The 21,907-nt window shown below is 36.3% G+C and overlaps 2 protein-coding genes across 8 annotated transcripts in view; both read left to right on the top strand.

Annotated features, from left to right (window-relative positions):
• ccz1 (CCZ1 vacuolar protein trafficking and biogenesis associated) overlaps positions 1 to 21,907 on the top strand; it is a 171,492-nt gene that overhangs the window by 8,142 nt on the left and 141,443 nt on the right. The gene's annotated exons all lie outside the window — the stretch shown is intronic.
• tecpr1a (tectonin beta-propeller repeat containing 1a) overlaps positions 4,877 to 21,907 on the top strand; it is a 52,680-nt gene continuing 35,649 nt past the window's right edge. For 4 of the 7 annotated variants that reach the window (XR_015504010.1, XR_015504009.1, XM_087276055.1 and 1 more), the window contains exons 1-7: positions 4,877 to 4,998; positions 7,993 to 8,228; positions 12,238 to 12,420; positions 12,516 to 12,638; positions 13,952 to 14,074; positions 15,463 to 15,637; positions 15,781 to 15,881. Coding sequence is in view for 4 of the 7 variants with exons in the window: in XM_087276055.1 (XP_087132181.1) it covers positions 8,004 to 8,228; positions 12,238 to 12,420; positions 12,516 to 12,638; positions 13,952 to 14,074; positions 15,463 to 15,637; positions 15,781 to 15,881 (930 nt within the window). In the remaining 3 variants the exon portion in view is untranslated. Of the gene's footprint in view, positions 4,999 to 7,281; positions 7,436 to 7,682; positions 7,843 to 7,967; positions 8,229 to 12,237; positions 12,421 to 12,515; positions 12,639 to 13,951; positions 14,075 to 15,462; positions 15,638 to 15,780; positions 15,882 to 21,907 lie in introns of those variants that run through there. The other 3 variants (XR_015504011.1, XM_087276056.1, XM_087276057.1) reach the window with 2 other exon arrangements.

The following is a 21,907-nucleotide window of genomic DNA, read 5'->3' as shown; positions in this document are numbered from 1 at the left end:
TTAGTTACTTTTTTCACCCAGTTTGGTTTTGACAGCAAATAACATGGGCTTTTTCCAAAAGATAATAGCCTATCTACACAATAGTGAAGTACTTAAAATAATTTGTTGTGGTAATTTTTTATTGAAAATATAGTGTACTGTTGTAAAGGCTAAAGTGTACTATGGTAATTACTACCAGTTCTTGATGGTTACTAATGATACTACATTATGTAGTGCAATTCATTAATGAAAAGTTTATATACAAAATAATGTGTATTCCTGAATATTTCCCTTTACTAATTACTAAAGCATTTTAAATGTGGAACATTTTATTGATTTTTTTATTGATTTTTTTTTAACTGTTATATACTATTTTTTTTTGTTTATTCATTCATTTTTCTTTTCAGCTTAGTCCCTTTTTTAATCTGGGGTCACCACAGCGGAATGAACCATCAACTTATCCAGCATATGTTTTACACAGTGGATGCCCTTCTGCAACCCATCACTGGGAAACATCCACAGACAGTCATTCACACACATACACTACAGGCAATTTAGTTAACCCAATTCACCTATACCGCATGTCTTTGTGCTTGTGGGGGAAACCGGAGCACCCGGAGGATCCCACACGAACACGGGGAAAACATGCAAACTCCACATCAAAATGCAAACTGACCCAGCTGGGGCTGGAACCAGCGACCTTCTTGCTGTGACACGACCATGTTACCCACTGCGCCACCATGATGCCGTTTTTCTTTTGTACAGCATATTACATGCAGCAAATAGTTGAATTAAACAATTAATCTTTTATTTTATCTTTTTTAATTAAGTTTTATTGATCACTGAATTATGATTGACTTGGAATGAATTAAGTTGCCTCGAAAAATGAAAATTGCTAGAATAGCAAAAAAATAGCATAAAGCTTTTGCCAAGCAGATTTTAGCTTAGCTTGCTACATTTCCCAAAGGGTAGCTTAAGCTACATTTAGCTCACTACAGCTTAGCTCACTGCATTTTCAAGTAGCCTGCCCAACACTGATAATAGGACTATTTACAAGAGGCATCATTGTAGAAAAACACATTTTTTTCAGAACCATGTCCAAAATTGTTCTTACAGGTTGCAAACTGTCAGTCTATGGGAAAATCCAAAGTTTACCGTTTTGAAGAATAGTTAAAACTGTTCTGCAGCATCCTAATTACTCTGTTTATTCATTGAGAACAGCTGTTTTAATCAACTCAACAGGTGAAAAACAGAAGCTGTCTGCTGTTGGCTTGTTTTGAGTTCCTTTACAGTCAAGTCTAAGACAAAGAAACTGAGTTTCACACTGAAAAATACCAGAAGATATGTTTTAAGCTGAAAGGGACGACTCTGCTGGCCAGGAGGATGGTGAGAGAAGTTAAAAAAATTAACAAATAAAATTCAAGGATCACCACCAAGTCTGTCCTGAAGAATTCGGGCTCTGCTGGTGGCAACATCTCAAGGCAGACGGTCTAATGGACACTGCACATGCTGGATTCAATGGACACAGATCAAGGAGGACACCACTTCTTCAGAGATGGCACAAAAAAGTCCTATTGACCTTTGCAAATGGTCATCTGGACAAAAAAATCTGGTCTTCTGTTAATTTAGATGAAACAAAAAAATTTAATTGTTTGGCCACAATGATGTACTGTAGCCTTCTTTTGGCATAAAAAGGGAGAAGCCATCAACCCTAACAATACCATAACTGTTGCAATAGTATCTGGATGTAGCCTTTATGATGTAAGCGATGCAATGTCAGACACAATGCACTCAATGGAATGAGTGACGTCACTGTGACGGGTAGGGTTAGTGGTGGGGTTAGGTAAGCGCATTAAAAAAAAATTGGATGTAGCTCTGATTGCATTGCACCGAGTCTGCAGCCAGACCCCTCTCAACTGTTCTGCACTTCCATAATTGAATTAGTCCTCTGCACTTTAATAACTGTTCAGCTCAGCTACCAAATCCGACCTCTGAAGACTACATCGGAGTTCAGACTGCTGAGCGAATCACTGGTACAATCTTCACTACTCTCCAAGAACTGGACTTATCCAGAGCGAGCAGAAGGACTGCCAAAATCACTCTGGACCCCTCACACCCAGCACACTGCCTCTTTAAACCTTTACATGGTCAATGCTAAAGAGCACTGCGCACCAGAACAGCCCGACAGAGAATCAATTTCTTTCCTCAGGCAATCAATCTCATAAACACGTGATGATAGTAACTGAGAAACAAACATCACTCCTTGTTAAACACTTTTATACACATATACACTTATTTCACAACATATTAACTTTACATGCCGATTTGCACATAACAGCTGCACATATAATGTTGTATATAATATACCTGTACATACTGTACACTTGACAATATGTATATTTGCATTCACCACTTCTATTTTTAAAATATATTTATGATCTGTTTTTTGTCCTGTCTCTGTAATTCTGCTGCACTGTAGAAGCTCTGTCACAAAAACAAATTCCTTGTATGTGTGAACACCTGGCAATAAAGCTCTTTCTCATTCTGATTCTGATAACCATTGTCAAACAGGGTGGTGGGAACCTTATGTTTTCAGAGGGGGTTTCAGTTGGTGGTCCAGGGAACCTAATCACAGTAAATAGCACCATGAAAAAGGAGCAATACATAAAAATTTTCAACAACAATATCAGACAGTCGCAGAGAAACGTGGCATTGGGCACCAGCAGACATTTCAGCATGACAACAATGACCCAATACACACAACAAAAGCGATGAGGAAGTGGTTAGCATAAAAAAAAAACATTAACATTTTGCAGTGGCCCAGCCAGAGTCCTCACTTAAATCTAATTGAGAATCTGTAGAGTGAGCTAAAGATCGGTATGATGGCGAGGAGAACCTCCAACCTAAAAAAGTTTGAGCTCATTGCTTAAGATGATTAGGCAAAATACCAGTGGAGTCATGCAAGAAGTTGGTCAGCAATGATAGAAAGTGTTTGATTGCTGTAATGGCCAATAAAGATTTTTTTTTTTATTGATTATTGGGAAGGGTATGAATCATTTTGGCATGCCACTTTTTGTTCAAATGTAAATAACAGCTGAGTTTTTTCCCATTAATGCATAGTCTTTTCTTTTAGGAGAAGTCTGGGTCATTTTCAGTCAAATAATAATATATATAATTTGCATGGGGTATGAATAATTTTGAACTGTATATATATATATATATATATATATATATATATATATATATATATATATATATATATATATATATATATACACACACACACACACACACACACACACACACACACACACACACACATATACAGTAGGTGAGATATAGTATAAGTATCTATAGAATAAGTGTATGAATAATTTCGAAATTTATATATATTTTTTTTCTTTTGGAGAATTTCTTATATCTCTTCATTTTTACTTAACCCATAATATCTTGCAAAATAACTAATAAAATCAAAATATTACGGTCATTAGTCATTCAAATTATTATGTTTAAAATGTGTGAAAAAATATTTTCTTCATTAAACAGCACTTCTTTAATAAAATAATATTGTCAGCGGCAGTTCCATCACCCACTCTGATGATTGAATGGTGCTAAGCAACAAAGTTATTATCCTATGGGTGGCACACAATTATTTCAACTAGTTTTCTGTCATCTGTCACCAAGGCTTCTGCTGGAGGGAAAGGTAATGATATTTCTAGGGACCCCACTGTCTCTGAAACATGATAGACTATGACCCACGGCATTGAAATCTGCAGAGTGGTTCTGAATTCCCTTGCTATGTCCTCATAGCAGGCTGCTTATGCATTTTATACATACAGGTATTAACCAGGGCTGGAAATCTGTACATAAATATGAAATAGATACTTATTTTGATTGAAAAATTACTTTACAAACCACTAAAAAAGTACATTCTGTTGAGTAATAATGTAATCTGGTTGCCCTAAACATCCTAATTCGAATTTTAGCGTATTTTTGGCATGTAGAAATAATTAGTCACATGCTGATTTTCAGTCGTTTTGATGACGCTATGTTGTTCAATTTTATTTATTTTCTAAAGGGCTTTTTACAATGTAAATTGTATCAAAGCAGCTTAACATAGATGAACGAAAAAGAGAATTCTAAGAGAGAAGTCAAAAGATTTTAAATTTAAAGGAAGTTCTAGTTAAATAAAAAAAATTTCATGAAGAAACAGTTTCTAAATGTTTTACTTTGTTGTTTGAAAGTAAAATGTACATAAATAGAATAACCTGAAGCACTAAATTCACATATTAAAGAGAAAGGTCACCAAAAATAATAAATAAATAAATAAATCTAAGTGCACTGCAAAAAACCCTGGTTGCCCTAAATTTTTTAGATTAAATTAATCTCTTGATTCCATTGAGCTTATATTATGTTAAACTAACTTAAAACAGCTTGCCCAACTTATAAAAATTAAGTTAGAACAGGATCAAATAAGTTTAATAAGTTACAATGAATTAAAAACATTTGCTATCATGACTAATTGATCATATTTTTTTTTACATTGTACCCCTTAAGTGGCTCCAAAAATTAACGAGTTTCTATTTTCTATCAAACACAAAAGAAGATATTTTGAAGAATGTAAGAAACCAGTAATCGTTGATATTCATGCTACAAAAATATTAACAACTGAAAGTTGAAAGCAAAAATGATTGGCTACCTATTGCCAGTACTCTTCAAAATATCTTATTTTGTATTTAACCGATGAAAGAGGAGGAGGAGTAGATTATGACAGTTCTTATTTGTATGTGAACTATACCTAGTAACCTTTACCGTCCTAGTTTCCAACAACATTAGTCATTGACGCCCTCTGGTGGACTAAAAAAGCAACAGCTGCCAAATCAATCCTCCAATTCTTACCACTTCCTGTTTTGGATCTCTGGGAGTTTAGCGTAGGGCAAATCACAGACAGATTTCGCCAATCTGAGTGGTCTCAAGATGACAACATAAACTCAGTGCTCCCACCCGGACACGGACAAGGTATGTTACTTTGCTGATTTACTGTCGTCCATGTTAAGGATGCGTTAACAGTGATGATATGTATCCCTGTTATGTACACGCACCTGTCACTGCGGAATACTGGCAGGTGCAGCCATTCATTTCAAAATAGGTCTCTTTTGACTGTATTTGCGTCGTATTTCTATTATTTGCTGATATTGTAATGTTGTCGTGACGTGTATTCTATTAGTTTATTTCCCCAGTGCGGTCAATGCTAGCTAGCAACGTTATCCGGTATTACCTTCATCAACAAACAAGCGATAAACAACAACAACAACACGCTCTCTTAATTGTTCCACATTCATGTTTTAACGCTTTCAGCGGCAGACATAAAGTACACGGAATGCAATTAAGTTACCACCTTAATAACGTATTGCATTATTTTTACAACGTTGGTAACGTTGACGTTATCTCTGCCAATTTGTTACTTTTGTTTTCAGATTATCATCAGTAATTATGTATGAAATACCATAGTTTTTTTGTATCAAGGTAGTCGTAAGTAAGTAGCTATAGTAAGCTAGTTGCTGTTGTAATACAACAATTAACGTACCATAAAAAGAATTAGCCAATACTGTATTTATTTCTCTACAATTTACGTTATATATTATTCTACAAACACCTCAGATAACTGTAAAAAAAATTAAAGGACACTACAGTATTTAAGACCGTTTTTCAGTTTACTGCAGCAAACACTACAGAATGCTGTAGCATTTATTATAGTTGTAAACATAGGTTAAAAAACATTAAATATAATGTTGTACTATATACACTCAGGGTCACTTTATTAGGTACACCTTACTAGTACCAGGTTGGACGCCCTTTTCCCTTTAGAACTGCTTTAATCCTTCGTGGCATAGATTCAACAAGGTGCTGGAAATATTCCTCAGAGATTTTGGTTAATATTGACATGATAGCATCACACAGTTGATGCAGATTTTTTCAGCTGTGATGTGAATCTCCCGTTCCACCACATCCCAAAGGTGCTCTATTGGAATGAGATCTGGTGACTGTGGAGGCCATTTGAGTATAGTGAGCTCATTGACATGTTCAAGAAACCAGTCCTAGATATTTCTTCTTCAATGACATGTTGCGTTATCCTGCTGGAAGTAGCCATCAAATGATGGGTACACTGTGGTCATTAAGGGATGGGCATGGTCAGCAACAATTTTAATGTAGGCTGTAGAGTTGACACGATTCTCAGTTGTACTAATGGGCCAAGAAAATATCCCCCACACCATAACACCACCTTCACCAGCCTGAACCATTGATACAAGGCAGGATGTATCCATGCTTTCAGGTTGTTGATGCCAAATTTTGACCCTACCATCCAAATGCTGCTGCAGAAATCGCGACTCGTCAAAACAGGCAACATTTTTCCAATCTTCTATTGTCCAATTTTGGTGAGCCTGTGCAAACTGTAGCCTCAGTTTTATGTTCTTAGCTGACAGGAGTGGCACCTGGTGTGGTCTTCTGCTGCTGTAGCCCATCTGCCTCAAGATTGGACGTGTTGTGCGTTCAGAAAATCTCTTCGTCATTCTTCAGTTGTTCTTCAGTTACTGTTGCCTTTCTGTCAGCTTGAACCAGTCTGGCCATTCTCCTCTGACCTCTGGCATCAACAATGCATTTGCACCCAAAGAACTGCTGCTCACTGGATATTTTCTCTTTTTCAGACCATTCTCTGTAAACTCTAGAGATGGTTGTGCGTGAAAATCCCAGTAGATCAGCAGTTTCTGAAATACTCAGACCAGCCCATCTGGCACCAACAACCATGCCACGTTCAACATCACTTAAATCACCTTTCTTCACCCTTTCTGATGCTCTGATTTAACTGCAGCAGATCATCTTGACCAGGGGTGCTCAGTCCTGTTCCTGGAGATCGACCTTCCTGCAGATTTCAGTTGCAACCCATATCAAACACACCTGCCTGTAATTATCTTATAAATTAAATAAGTGCTGTTCAGGTCCTAATTCATTGGTTCAGGTGTGTTTGATCAGGGTTGGAGCTGAACTTTGCAGTAAGGTAGATCTCCATGAACAGGGTTGAGCAGCCCTGATCTAGACCATGTAGACATGCCTAAATGAGTTACTGCCATGTGATTGGCTGATTAGAAATTTGCATTAACAAGCAGCCTGTAGGTGTATATACATGTAGTACTATGAATTAGTTTTTTTCTTGTGGGGTGATTTGTTAATGTTGTAGGTAAACAATTAGTTTATTCATTCTGCAAAATTATTAATGTGGCAACGTGGTGGTGCAGTGGGCAGGACATTCGCCTCACTGCTGTGAGAAGGTCGCTGGTTCAAGCCTCGGCTGGGTCAGTTGGTATTTCTGTACGGAGTTTGCATGTTCTCCCCGTGTTCGTGAGGGTTTCCTTTGGGTGCTCCATTTCCCCCACAAGTCCAAAGACATGTGGTACAGGTGAATTGAGTTTGCTAAAATTCTCTGTAGTGTATGTGCGTGAATGAGTGTGTGGATGTTTTAAAGTGATGGGTTGCAGCTGGAAGGGTATCTGCTGCGTTAAAGAAATGCTGGATAAGTTGGCGCATCATTCCGCTGTCGCAATCCCAGATCAATAAAAGGACTAATGAATGAATGAACATGACTAACGTGGTGCTACCACAGTTGAGTATTTTAAGTGTGGTCTGTGATTTACTTCGATTCATAGAGTTTGTATTGCTTGGATCTTGGTTTTCTTTGTCGCTTAAAAGGCAGCAAATAAAGCTCTTCAAAAGTTCTCCTCCTGTGTATCAGGAGTGTTTTGGCAGCTTGAGGAGCAGTAATGAGAATCAGCTGATTGTAGAGCTGCTGTCAAAGCAGAGGAGAGAGTAGGCAGGAATGTCTGTTTCATACGATGTTTCATTTAAACGCAATTAACTTTTTGCCGCCTTGTTTCTTTTCTAAATGTGTTTTGTAGTTGGAGACTGATGCTGAGATGTTTGTTTATCTTCAGATATCTCTCTCTCTTGTGTGTTCAGCAGGGAGCATTATGCCGAGCTCCCTCCTGTGGGCTGTTGATGTGTACGGGAGGGTTTACAGTCTTTCGACAGCGGGACAGCAGTGGGAACATTGTCGCGAGGCCCATTTGGAGTTCAAGCGCATCACGGCTGTGCAGCAGTGTTGCTGGAGCATTGCCTGTGACCACAACATCTACCTGAACGTCCATGCAAGTGATGTGCCCATCCGCTACCAAGAGGACACGTATGAAAACCAGGTGCGCCTATTGAATCATATTAACAGGAACAGACATGAACCGTTTCAGGTGTGCATATGAACTTAAAGGGCACCTATGGTGAAAAATCTACTTTTCAAGCTATTAGGACAAACATATGTGTATATATAGTGTATAGACCGTCATATTGGGGTGATATAAACACACCCAGTCCTTTTTTTTTTCAATTTAACAGCATAAAAACGGTGGACCAATTAGAGCGGTTTTCAGACCGACCGCAACTTTATGTAGGAGTGTGGTCCCCCCGCCCACCGAATTGATTGACAGCTGCGCGCATTAACATGTTCCGGTAGTCACGTGAATATGTCAACTAGACCAGACAGACATACGCAAAGCAACCGGGAATAAAAGCTCTGTTCTGTTCGCTAGGATCAGCAATCATCATCAAATGTGATTAAGAGTAAGTTTCGCATGTTTAAAGTGTTTTAAAACAGAGATGTGTGTAATTAATTACAGCGATTTACTTAAGCTTTACTTCATCAGCACAGCCGCGTGTCAGAACAATTATAAAAGAAGACGCTTCAATCCCGGTTTGTGGAAGTTAAATCAGGTTTATTTTGTACACTAGCATAACAGATATCCACACAGCACTGGAGGTTAGCCTGTATCCTGTCACATTTGAGTGCAAAAACAGTGCTAAGCTAAGCGCGCTCTGTCTGTCTGTTTGCCTGCCTGCCTGTGTGTGTGTGTGTCAGCTGCGTTGTGCGTGTGTATCTCTCTCTCTGTGTGTGTGTGTGTGTGTGTGTGCGCGCGTGAACTTTGTAACGATATTGTGTGTGACTCATCAATGCAACTTCACAATACTGATTAGTAAATATTAGTTCTTACTGTAGTATTTCTCACAAACGCTACGTGAGACCTTCTTCCTTTAAGTCTGTCTGTTGTCTGACGCAGCCGAGGGAGGAGATTAAAGCATGCGCGAAGGCACATAGAAACAGTAGGCAGGCAGAACTTGTCTTAAAGGCGCAGTACGACAAAACCCCCCCCTGGTGGAAATCAGTATAAAACAGCATCTTGTAAAAGGTATAATGAAAAATCTGATGAGTGTTTTGAGCTGAAACTTTATACACACATTCTAGAGACGCAAAAGACTTATAGTAAATCTGAAAAAGGGGTAACCTAGGTGCCCTTTAAGCATTAGAAAATGTGCAATAGGCTACCATAAGAGAAAGAAATTCTACACAGTTTTGCAACCATAAAGGGCTCCACAGACTATTAAAATAAAATGTTTTATTGTTGCTCAAACGTGTGAGCATTTTAGTGACTTTTCCTCATGCAAGATTATCTATTGTAGATAAACCGTTAATGACGATATTACCATTTACAAACTACAGTGGCACCGCCAGTATTTGGGAGCCATAATATCGCGATTCTACCATAGTACCGGTAAACCGTGCAACCCTATTTAAAATTTGTTATATAATATGTTAAATATTGCATTTCATGATGAATGTACAATGATTTTAATGTGTATTATTTCATAATGCAGTGTTTATTTTATTGAATATTGAAAAATCCACCAAATGGTATATTGGGACCAATATGTAGAAGTAAAATTTAAATGAAGTCTGATAAATTATAATGAAAAAATGCCTCTCATATGCAATAGAGGTCTAAAATATTTACATAATATGCATTTACATAATGTGTTTACTACCTATTTGTTATGTTAGGGATAAAAACATCCACTGGATTAAAATGCTGTAAAAATGCATCAGATAAATTTTTTTTTCTATTTTTTTTTTTTTTTCAGAAATACAGAATACAGAAATCTGTAAATCAACCTCAGTCCTGATCAAAACTACTAAATGTTTTTATAATTCACAGGATTTTAACTCTTTTATTGCCAAATTCATAAGTGATGTCACTGATTTGGTGAAAAAAACGCAAAACCACTTCTTTTCAATATAAAAAGTTGTTGTGGACTGTGTTTGTTTTTACCTTTTATCGCAGTCTTGCAGATTAGCAACAACATTGCCTTTAATTCATTGTTAGTTTTTGTGCAGCATAAGATTTTTCATTTTTTTCCTCTCTAATTTACTGTTGGTGGCTGTTTTTGCTCCATTGACTTTCATTATAACCACATTATTTAATTGCAAAGCCGTGACATCATACAATATAATCATGCATTTTTGATTGTTGGTGGTTTTCCCTGTTAGGAAGAGGTAAAATTTGTCATTTTTACTGTTGATCATCAGTTGGCACCATTAACTCTTTAGATAGACCTGTGCAAAAAAAAAAAAGAATTTTTGGATGCTTCGAAGGCAATGTTGGTACTAAATTTTCACGCCCAAGAATGTGATAAAATAAGTGAAAAAATAATAAAATAAAATATTTGATAAAAATAAGTAATTTTGTGTGTTCTATACATTTGGCAATTAAAGAGTTCAAATCCTGTACATTTTTTTTTAACAATTTAGTAGTTTTGATCTGGATCTGGAGGTTTATTTATGAAAAAAAAAAGTATGAAAAAAATGAATTCAATTTTATCTGAAGCATTTTTATAGCAGTTAAATTTTGTGAATGTTTTCATCTCTAACATAATCATAGGGTAGTGTATTTGCCCAGAGTATATCGTTGAGTTTTTTTAATTTATTTTTAATTTCATTTCAAAGCAAATTTCTCAAAATATGTGTCAAAATAAGGTTTGTCACCAAAAATCATTTAAATGATGATCATTGAGCTTAAACACAGAAAAAGTTATGGCTAAATTAGGACTCAAAATGAAAACATCCCCAACAGCACATAAGGCTTAAAAAATGCTTATCAAAGCTGCATTTGTTTGATTTTATTGCATTTGATAGGGGTTGTGAATTGTCAGCTTTTTTTATTTTGTACTGTTCTCTAAGGTCTACTAATCTAAGCAAAATTTTGACATAAACCTAAATCTAAATGTAGAAGTAGTTTGACATTGTTTGTGAGTTTTTGATTCCTTTATCAGAACACACTGTTTGAATGGATGTGGCAGACTATAGACTTAAAATTAAATAGCCACTGCTGTGATTGGCTTACAGTTTGCATATTATATTCCCTATTGCATCACAGAGTGGAATGTTCCATTTTCTCTCATTTTTTTCCCCATTATCTTCAATATAAACTGTTTTTAGAGTAACATCAAGGTATTGAGTTCCGAAACTTACAGAATGTTTGTATAATACTGTAACTTCTTTAATATCAAAAGATCAGGGAATTTTGACCCTTTTCAAATAAAAAAATCTTTTAAGCAAAAATCGTAATATTGTATATAGTACTTGCTTTTAGTTGTAATTTTCTTTTTTATTGACGTGATAGAAGTTTTTTTTTTTTTTTTTTTTTTTGGTACTATCACATGGCCCTGTACAAATCAAGCTCATATTCTGATTTGGTGCTTAAGAAACATTTTGATTATTATCACTGTTGACATCAGTTATGCTGCTTATCATTTTGATTAAAATAGAATGCAGACATTTTCAACATTATACATTTTTAGTGCCACTTCTGAAAAATTTAATGTATCATTTTATGATTTTAAAGAAGTGTATTATATTCAAAATATGAATAAAAATAATAATAAACATTGGTAACTGGTTATTTTGATGGCCTATTTGAGTATTAGCAGACTGTCTGCCAAAGATCTGTTGATACTTCTCCTTTAACAGACATTTACCTGACTATAAGAAACTTTGCAAGTACATGTCAACTTACACTAACCCTAACGTCAACCTCAACCTAACAGTCTAATCTAATGAGAATTAGTTGGCATGTGAAATCAATGTAACTTAAATTCAACAAATGGACCATCAAAATAAAGCTTGACCTAAACATTATTTGTTTACTTGCTATTCAAGGTGTAATAAAATAGGATGGTTACAGTATATGACGATTTTATAGTCATTAAATGAATACAAATACAGCTCGAAAGAACTTTGCACTTCTGTTTTATGATAAACACTACTGTTTATCATGTATTCGTGACATATTAGGCATTAATGTGCTTCCTGTTCCCGAAAAGAGGTGGAACCCAGTCGATGGCTTCTCAGACCGGTTGTTGCCCAGTGACCGATGGCAGTGGAGTGATGTCACCGGGCTGAAGCACCAACCTCTGGCTGACTTTCAGCTGCCCTCTGAGAACTGGGAGTGGGAAGGGGACTGGTATGTGGATGAAAACTTTGGAGGAGAGCCCACAGAGAAAGGGGTCAGTACTGACGTCTGAAAAACAAACAAACAAAAAAAAAGAGCTTGCTTTCACTTGCTTTAAGGTGTAAAACTAAATCTTGTGTGTGTTTTCAGGGATGGACATATGCTATTGATTTTCCAGCTACTTACACTAAAGATAAAAAATGGAACTCTTGTGTGCGTCGCCGCAGATGGTTACGATACAGAAGGTACAAGGCACAGGACACTTGGGTCAAGGTGTGTATCAATGTTTTAAAAAAAAAAATGTTGTTTGGTTATTTTGTTAATTATAACAATCCTAAAGCATGTATCAAAGTAACATTGAAGTCAGCAGTCAGTTTTAAAGACAAAAATATAAAGTATTAAACGTATCTTTTAACTTTGAAATAAAAGTTGAATATATTCAAATTATCATTTTAATATTAATTATTTTTAATAAACACCAGTTTATGAATAAATTAACTTATTTCCCAGAGATGTCCAGTAAAAAAATCTGAATTATTTTAGCATTTTCCTCTGTAACTGGTCACAAATTATTTGACAGTCTTTATAGTAGTTTTTCTGGTGACTAAGGCCCCTTTTACACTGATTTGTTTTAGCTTTAAACACATAAGTTTTGCTACAGTTACACGTTCCGTCCACACTACCCCAGAGTTTTCGAGCCCTGAAAACACAGCTTTTTGAAAATGCTGAAGAGGCCGTTTTCGTTTTAAAACACTGCTGCTCCATGTTAGCGTGGATGGGGGAAAACAGAGACATCTAAAAATGGAGGCAGGGCTGCAGACATTGGCCTATTTGATTGGGGCTTTTTCCTCAATATTAAGTAGCCTACACAAACTTCAGTTCTGCATCCTTTCTTTGTAAGTTCAGACTTCACAAGATTGATATGGAAAGCAAACTTCGAAAGACACGTCGAGTAAATCTTCAAAGGGAACAGTGTACTTTATGACCTCATTCACATCACCTTGGCTACGTGGTTTCCCTTTCTTAACAATCAAAAAACACATTATATGAGGAACTGCCTATTTTTTATTTTGAAATTAACAACAGACACCAAAAATGTTGAGGCATCGTGTAGCTGCATATTTATATGACAGTCATCATCACTGCAAGCATATTTATAACAAAACGGAGCCTATAACTTAACTGCCTCCTTTCATTTTCTGTGAAAAATACAAATAATACACTCTCTCTTGTTGGATACCAGTTTTAATCTTAAATAATGGCCATTATAAAAGTATAACATACTATTTGTTTATTCAACATAAGAAATAAATGCAGATATTTCAGAATCAGTTTACGTGATTACATAAATGAATATATTACATTATCTTTGAGTTCAGCCAAAACACGTTACCTGAAAACAAGTATTAGATTCAAAAGACTAAAGTCAGGGAATATTTTGTTAGATTAAACTTTAAAAAATAAACGTCTTTTTTTAAATGTCATATGCCAGCTATTATACAGTGATTCTAGATAATTTATTTAGATTAGTTATCTATAATGCTCATGAAAACATTGTGTCTTTTGATTTTCATATGTGTGAGCAGATCCCCTCAGATCAGACCGGGAGTCTTCCTGACCCGTTTAATGACATCACTTGTGGTGGTTGGGAAGTCACTGAGGAGCCCAGAGGGTGTTTGGCACTGTGGGCTGTTTCTTTGCAGGGCAAGGTGAGAACTCAATCCATTCTAAGCTTACACACAGTGGCCAACAACCCACCATGACACTCTGACATCTTAAAAGGCACCTATGATGGTAAATCAACTTTTGTAATCTGTTTAGACAGAACCGTGTGTAGGTTTAGTGTGTCCAATGTCATATTGGAGTGATAAAAATATCTCTTGTTTTTTTTTTACTTCCTGACGTTAACTTTGGATCCAAATCCCAGCGATTTTGAGGCCCACCACGATGTGATATACTATGGGAGTGTGGTTTTCCCCACCCACTGAATTGATTGACAGGAGCATATTAATATGTCTCTGCATATACAGTAAGCATGTCCACAAAACAGAGTTGGCAAAGAAACTGATTAAAAGATCTGTTCCGACTCTCTGTGATCAGCTGCACCTCAGGAATAAGGTTTAGGCCGTACTCACACTATGTACAGTTGCCTCGAACCGGGCCAAAGCACGCTTGTCCCCCCTCCCATCTCCCCCGATGGCCGGCACTCACACTAATCAGGCCTGGATACGCTTACGTCATCGATGCTGCGCTGTGAGCGCTCTCACTCAGTACAGTGGAGATTGCTCTTGTTATATTGTTTCAGTCGGTTGTAGTGACATGCAGTTAAATATTTCGCCAAACAGTCCTTAGAGACTTTCAGTTTCGGGTTTTGGCGCGTTTTGCACTCACACACAAGCGTACTGTGCCAAAGCCCAAGTGAACCGCGCTCAGGCCCACCTCTTCCAACCGGGCCAAGGCCGGCCAAGTGAACTGTGCTTGAGCCCGATTCAGCGCACTCACACTTCTCAAACGAAACGGGCCTGGGCACGGTACGGATGGCATAGTGTGAGTAGGCCCTTACAAGTTTAAAATGTTGGTGGTGGGGTGTTTGTGAAGGTAAAGAGCCCAGGGAGGGTGTGCGGTTGGGTGTTGGTGATAGTGAAGAGCTATCTTATCTGAAAAAAAATCTTATTCAGAGTTGTAATTAATCAAAGTTAGGTCTCATGTTGTCGGCGCAGTAGCCCAGTGGCTCCGGGCATGAACCTTTCCTGATTGTACCCCCCTCTCTCTCCCACCTCACTTTCTGTCAACCTACTGTCTTGTCAAATAAAGGCAAAATTGCCAAAAATAAATCTTTAAAAAAAATTAGGTCCCATTTTACGTCAAAACCGAAACTTGGACCAGTTGAAAAAAAGTTATAGCAACAAACAGCAATGCAGAACACAGCTTTTGACCAAATTTGGGGCTTGTAGCATTAAAGCCCTAGGGCGAAATACATTTGTTCCTAGAAGATAATGAAAAGAATATGTTTATATAGCATTACAGTTTGCTTTTCATACTAACATAATAATCTGATGAGTTTGATATATATATATTTTCCTCTTAATTTGAGCAGGTGTGGTTCCGCAGTGGCATCAACCACCATAATCCTGAGGGCTCCTTTTGGGAGGAGGTGACCGTACCAGGAGAGGTCGTGCAGATCAGCTGTGGGCCTGGTGACTTGGTGTGGGCCGTCCTGTGGGAAGGTCATCTGCTAGTCAGAGAGGGGATTGGCAGAGACTGTCTTAGGGGTGAATGTAGTTCTGCAGTACATTTACATTGGCTGAGCTGTGATTTAAACTTTTTTTAAATTTATATTTATATTGATATATACTTTCATTCAGTAGAAGTATTATATTCCTGTCTGTTTCTAATACCACTGATGTAATCACAGGGTCATCGTGGGTGACAGTGGAGTCACCGAACCCTGGAGTGGGTGCTGTACATGTAGCTGTTGGTGTGAATGTAGTGTGGGCTGTCACTAAAGATCATAAAGTAAGTCATCATTTCATTTAATGTGATACGGACTTGCAACACTTTTGCACTTGCACATTTGCATTAGACACAGTCTTACAATGACTCAACATCTTATAAAAAATAAGAAAATAACACAAACCACCTGTAGAAACACTCTTCTCTCTATAAAAAACTCTATCCCCTCCTAACTCTAGCACTTAATTCTCTGAGCACAAACTTTTGCTTTGTGTAATTACAGTAGCACTTTTGGCTGCATTTACATTGCATGGTTCAAATTACCCAATGTTGCACAGATTGCATATGGCCCATGTACTTGTAGGCATGAAAAAGTCACATGGAGTTCGATTTACTTAAATCAGATTAAGGCCTTGTTCATATGTGGAAATTTATCCAATATGAATTGGATCTGGGGGCATCATGAAGACACAGTGGGTTACACCTGTTGGTTAGAACATTGGTGTGTTAGAGCAGTGGTTTAAAAGTGTCAAATTGTAAAAATAAACTTTTCAAAAAACAAAATAAACAATACTTAATAATAATAATCATATATATATATATATATATATATATATATATATATATATATATATATATATATATATATATATATATATATATATATATATTTGGGTTGAACCCAAAATATTGCCAAACAGGCGCTTTTGCATTGCGTTTTGACAATAAATCATCCGCCATCCTTTTTCTGTAAATTCGACTCCTCTTTTCTCCTCACGTGATAAATGAAATATAACACATTGTAGCTATGTTCAGATGATAATTATAGAGCATGCTCTCGTTTTAAGTCAATTAATTATAATTATATTTTCCATTTATTTCAAATAAAAGTTTAATTAAAAAAAAAAAACGAATACTTTAAAAAAACAAATGTGGAGACGGTGTCACGGTGGAAAAGTAATGTCACCGGTGTTGCGTCTTAACACCGGTATCACCGTCAACACGTCTATCGTGGCAAGCCTAGGTGATTGGTACGCAAAGGAGGGAGCACTTTCAATTGGAGGGAAACTTTCTCTCTGAGAGAAAAAAGGGCAGGTGCTCAAGCACCCAAATCCCCCTTCTGCACGTGCCTGCTGTTTATAACGAAGTACAATAAATTAACTCTGCAAACAGAGATAAATCAACTCTGCCTTCAAAATTCAGTCTGCGGCTGTTCATTAACCCTTGATGAGTTCATTACACTGGTGGTCAGAAAGACTCACACCGTGATTGTCCTGAATCACAAATGATCAGTGTTTTTAATCACAAGAGACTTAATTTAGGTTTCAAATGATGAAATACCCTTTATTAGTAGCAGAACAACCCTTTACAGTTCATGAAATACACCACAGTTGTCTGTGAAAAGGGCAATAATCATATTAAGCATAATCTGACAACGTGCTTCATACAGTATACATATTGTGTGCATAATTAGACACTTTGTGCTGTCCGTAACTGTACTTTTGCGCATGCGGGTCAGTTTAGGACCATGATCTATTCACTCTGCAAATCTGATATTGGCCACATTTATAACAACAATGTGAACAGCTATGCAAAAAAATCCGATCTGAGAAAAATCTGATTTGAGCACTAAGCCTTGCAGTGTGAACGTAGCCTCTGTTACTTTTTACAGTAAGTGATGCATTACGTTACTTTTGTGTTACTTTTTGTTACCTGGCTGAGACTTGATCAATTTCAGAACTGTTTCTTTCTTTTTTACACACTGTACAGGGAGTGCAGAATTATTAGGCAAATGAGTATTTTGACCACATCATCCTCTTTATGCATGTTGTCTTACTCCAAGCTGTATAGGCTTGAAAGCCTACTACCAAATAAGAATATTAGGTGATGTGCATCTCTGTAATGAGAAGGGGTGTGGTCTAATGACATTAACACCCTATATCAGGTGTGCATAATTATTAGGCAACTTTCTTTCCTTTGGCAAAATGGGTCAAAAGAGGGACTTGACAGGCTCAGAAAAGTAAAAAATAGTGAGATATCTTGCAGAGGGATGCAGTACTCTTAAAATTGCAAAGCTTCTGAATCGTGATCATCGAACAATCAAGCGTTTTATTCAAAATAGTCAACAGGGTCGCAAAAAGTGTGTGGAAAAACCAAGGTGCAAAATAACTGCCCATGAACTGAGAAAAGTCAAGCGTGCAGCGGCCAGATGCCACTTGCCACCAATTTGGCCATATTTCAGAGCTGCAACATCACTGGAGTGCCCAAAAGCATAAGGTGTGCAATATTCCGAGACATGGCCAAGGTAAGAAAGGCTGAAAGACGACCACCACTGAACAAGACACACAAGTTGAAACGTCAAGACTGGGCTGAGAAATATCTCAAGACTGATTTTTCTAAGGTTTTATGGACAGATGATATAAGAGTGAGTCTTGATGGGCCAGATGGATGGGCCCGTGGCTGGATTGGTAAAGGGCAGAGAGCTCCAGTCCGACTCAGACACCAGCAAGGTGGAGGTGGAGTACTGGTTTGGGCTGGTATCATCAAAGATGGGCTTGTGGGGCCTTTTCGGGTTGAGAATGGAGTCAAGCTCAACTCCCATCCTACTGCCAGTTTCTGGAAGAAACCTTCTTTAAGCAGTGGTACAGGAAGAAGTCTGCATCCTTCAAGAAAAACATGATTTTCATGCAGGACAATGCTCCATTACACGCGTCCAAGTACTCCACAGCGTGGGTGCCGAGAAAGGGTATAAAAGAAGGAAAACTAATGACATGGCCTCCTTGTTCACCTGATCTGATCGCCATTGAGAACCTGTGGTCCATCATCAAATGTGAGATTTACAAAGAGGGAAAACAGTACACCTCTCTAAACAGTGTCTGGGAGGCTGTGGTTGCTGCTGCACGCAATGTTGATGGTGAACAGATCAGAACACTGACAGAATCCATGGATGGAAGGCTTTTGAGTGTCCTTGCAAAGAAAGGTGGCTATATTGGTCCCTGATTAGTTTTTGTTTTGTTTTTGAATGTCAGAAATGTATATTTGTGAATGTGGAGATGTTATATTGGTTTCACTGGTAAAAATAAATAATTGAAATGGGTATATTTTTGTTTTTTGTTAAGTTGCCTAATAATTATGCACAGTAATAGTCACCTGCAAACACAGATATCCCCCTAAAATAGCTAAAACTAAAAACAAACTAAAAACTACTTCCAAAAATATTCAGCTTTGATATTAATGAGTTTTTTGGTTTCATTGAGAACATGGTTGTTGTTCAATAATAAAATGATTCCTCAAAAATACAACTTGCCTAATAATTCTGCACTCCCTGTATAACCTTAATTTAACTTTAAAAAACAAAAATATCTATATTTTAGGGTAATATTATCAAACAGATCTCTACATGTTGGATATACAGATTATTGAAAGTTTAAAGCAATGTGTTTGCTACTTTTCTATTATTTATCTTAAGTAAAATCACTGTCCATTGAGAAAATTCTTTTTTCCTTTTCTTTAATGTGTTCAAAATAATGAACACATTCTCTCATTGACTGTGTGATTCATTGTAACTCATTTTAATTCAGCAATTTATCATTTTGAAAGTTAATTAATTTATTAAAAAAGTAACTCGCATAACATTTTTTTAAAAATGTATTCAAATATTATTGCTTATTTTAAAAAATTTATGCGTTACTTTACTTGTTACACTACTTAGAAATAGAAATAGTAATATTATAACGTAACTTGCGTTACTTGTAATGCATTACCTCCAACACTGGACATGACATTAAAATCCCTACTGGTTTAAAAAAAAAGCCTCAATTTAAAGAATATGGCCAAATGATAACTTTTCTGCCATAAACTATAGTAAAACTACTTGTAAAAAATAAAATTAAAAAATGAAAACCTGAGAACAGATTAAATACTGGAAAGAAGAGCGCTCTTTTATTATCAGCTGTCAGTCAGCGGCCACTCTTTTATTCCAGGTCATTGTGCCTTTTGCTGTGTGCAGTGTAAACGCAGATATCGGATACTTTTAAAAAAACGATGTAAGCTGGTCATCCAAAAAATTGTATGCAGTCACAAAAATAGAATTGACTATCAGGATCTGCAGTGTAAATACAGCCTTTGTGTGTATTGCCTCTTCTTAATAAAAAGCTGAATGCTTCCTCAATTGTAAGTCGCTTTAAACAATAGCGTCTGCTGAATGTAAATGTGATGTAAAGTAAATATCACACTTGCACATACAGTGAGATCTAAATTCTGAGACCACTAATTAAAATGCAATTCTTTATCAGTTTAGCATTTTATTGTTATTATTATTATTTTTATTGGAGGTTATATTATCATTCATGGTAAATGATCAATGCTGGACATGGTGAAAAATCTACATGAAATTACAATTACTACAAGCAGTACCATTCAAACGTTTTTCTTCTTGAAAGAAATCAGTGCTGTTTTTTTCTTTTTTTAGACTGGATGAAGTTAGTGGAGGTGACCTGAAGTACCATTAAATAATGCTGAAATGAGAATGTTAAAGGTGCAGTAGGTGATCTGCCAGAAGGCTAGCATTAGCATAATAGCTTAGAGATTTTTAGAGATACACTACACTTTTAGGTTACCAAGAGAATAAGTGACTTTTTATTTTCAATTGTGCTGGCTGATCCTCGATCATGTTCAGTACGTTGTTTGTTTTCAGCTCCTTTTTCACGTGAACAACTAAATGAATGCTCGGGTCTATTTAACCGACTTTATTATCGATGCTGCAAAAGGACGTTACTTTTGAACACAGTCGACATCAGCTTTGCGTGGCTGAAATAGTTTTAAAACATACCTGTCTAAACGTAATACTTCAGCTGTGGTGTCATCCTTCAGATCGTTGTTTTGAACTGTATAAGGTCATTGCCCTCCAGCATGAAAAATTAATTCCAATATTGATTCAGGGATTAGAAAAGTTTGGATTCTGCGTTTTTGGCAAAAGCCCTTTCAGAAACAATCTTTCTTTTCATGCATACAAGGCCAAGTTGGTCTTTCAGAAAGAAGTTCAGGTTTATGTTTGCTTGAGTAAATAAAAGACAACTAATATAAAAGCACAAACATTCAGTACAAATAAGTAGTCTTAAATAAATAAATAAATAAATAAATAAATAAATAAATCTGTCTTTTAGCCTAAATATAGAAAGATGTTCAGTGTTTGCTATTTTGATAGGACTAAGACAAGACATTTTTATTTATGTTTTTTATTTCTGTTTTTATTTCCATTTTCGTTGTTGATTATATTTTACTGTCTCATTTTATGTCTCGATTATTGTACATAATAATAAACGAATAATGAAAATAAATGAATAATGAAAACAGGCCTAAATAAATTATTTATTTAAAGGCATTGCCGCGAAACACTGAGAATTGTTCAGCAGCATGGTCTAAAGAGCTTAAGTTGAATGCTGCTTCATCAAAAGCAAAGAAATAAATTGACCTACCTTAAGCAGATCACTAAAAGTATAATAAAAATATTTTTGCCGCAGGACATAAATTAAGTCTCGCAGGTTTATTTTTAATAATTTAGTTTCAGTTCAGTTTTTTTGATTCACTCTTCACGTGTGCGCGCGAGTGAAGTATCTGTCTGCTTAAAGAGGCTGTGCAGAATTTCAAATTGAAATTTGTTGACAGACAGTTTGAGTTACCTGTCGTAATTGAGTTATTTGTCAGTCTGACAATATTTAATTGGATGAACATTTTTTAGTTTTTATGCCTCACCCAGAATATAAAAATACATATAAATACATTTAGTTCATTTACTTTAATCAGTACTATTGCAATGTAAAGAGACTTTCAACCAGCACAAAAAAAAAAAATTCTAAAGACAATCAAGTACTGCACCTTTAAGCTACACAGCAGTTTTCAATATTGATGATGATATAATAAAAAATCTTTCCTGAGCACCGAAGCAGCATATTAGAACAATTTCTAAAGGATTACATGACATAAGAATAGAGTCTGGGCTGCAAAAAAATTGGCTTTGCTTAATTTAAATGATGTTTTAAAGTATGTATACATAAAAATATATAGAAATATATTTAAATATTTGGTTG

The sequence above is a fragment of the Danio rerio genome, chromosome 12, assembly GCF_052040795.2.
Source record: "Danio rerio strain M-AB ecotype USA chromosome 12, GRCz13ab, whole genome shotgun sequence".
Classification (NCBI taxonomy): domain Eukaryota; kingdom Metazoa; phylum Chordata; class Actinopteri; order Cypriniformes; family Danionidae; genus Danio; species Danio rerio.
This window is presented reverse-complemented; position numbering and strand designations above follow the sequence as displayed.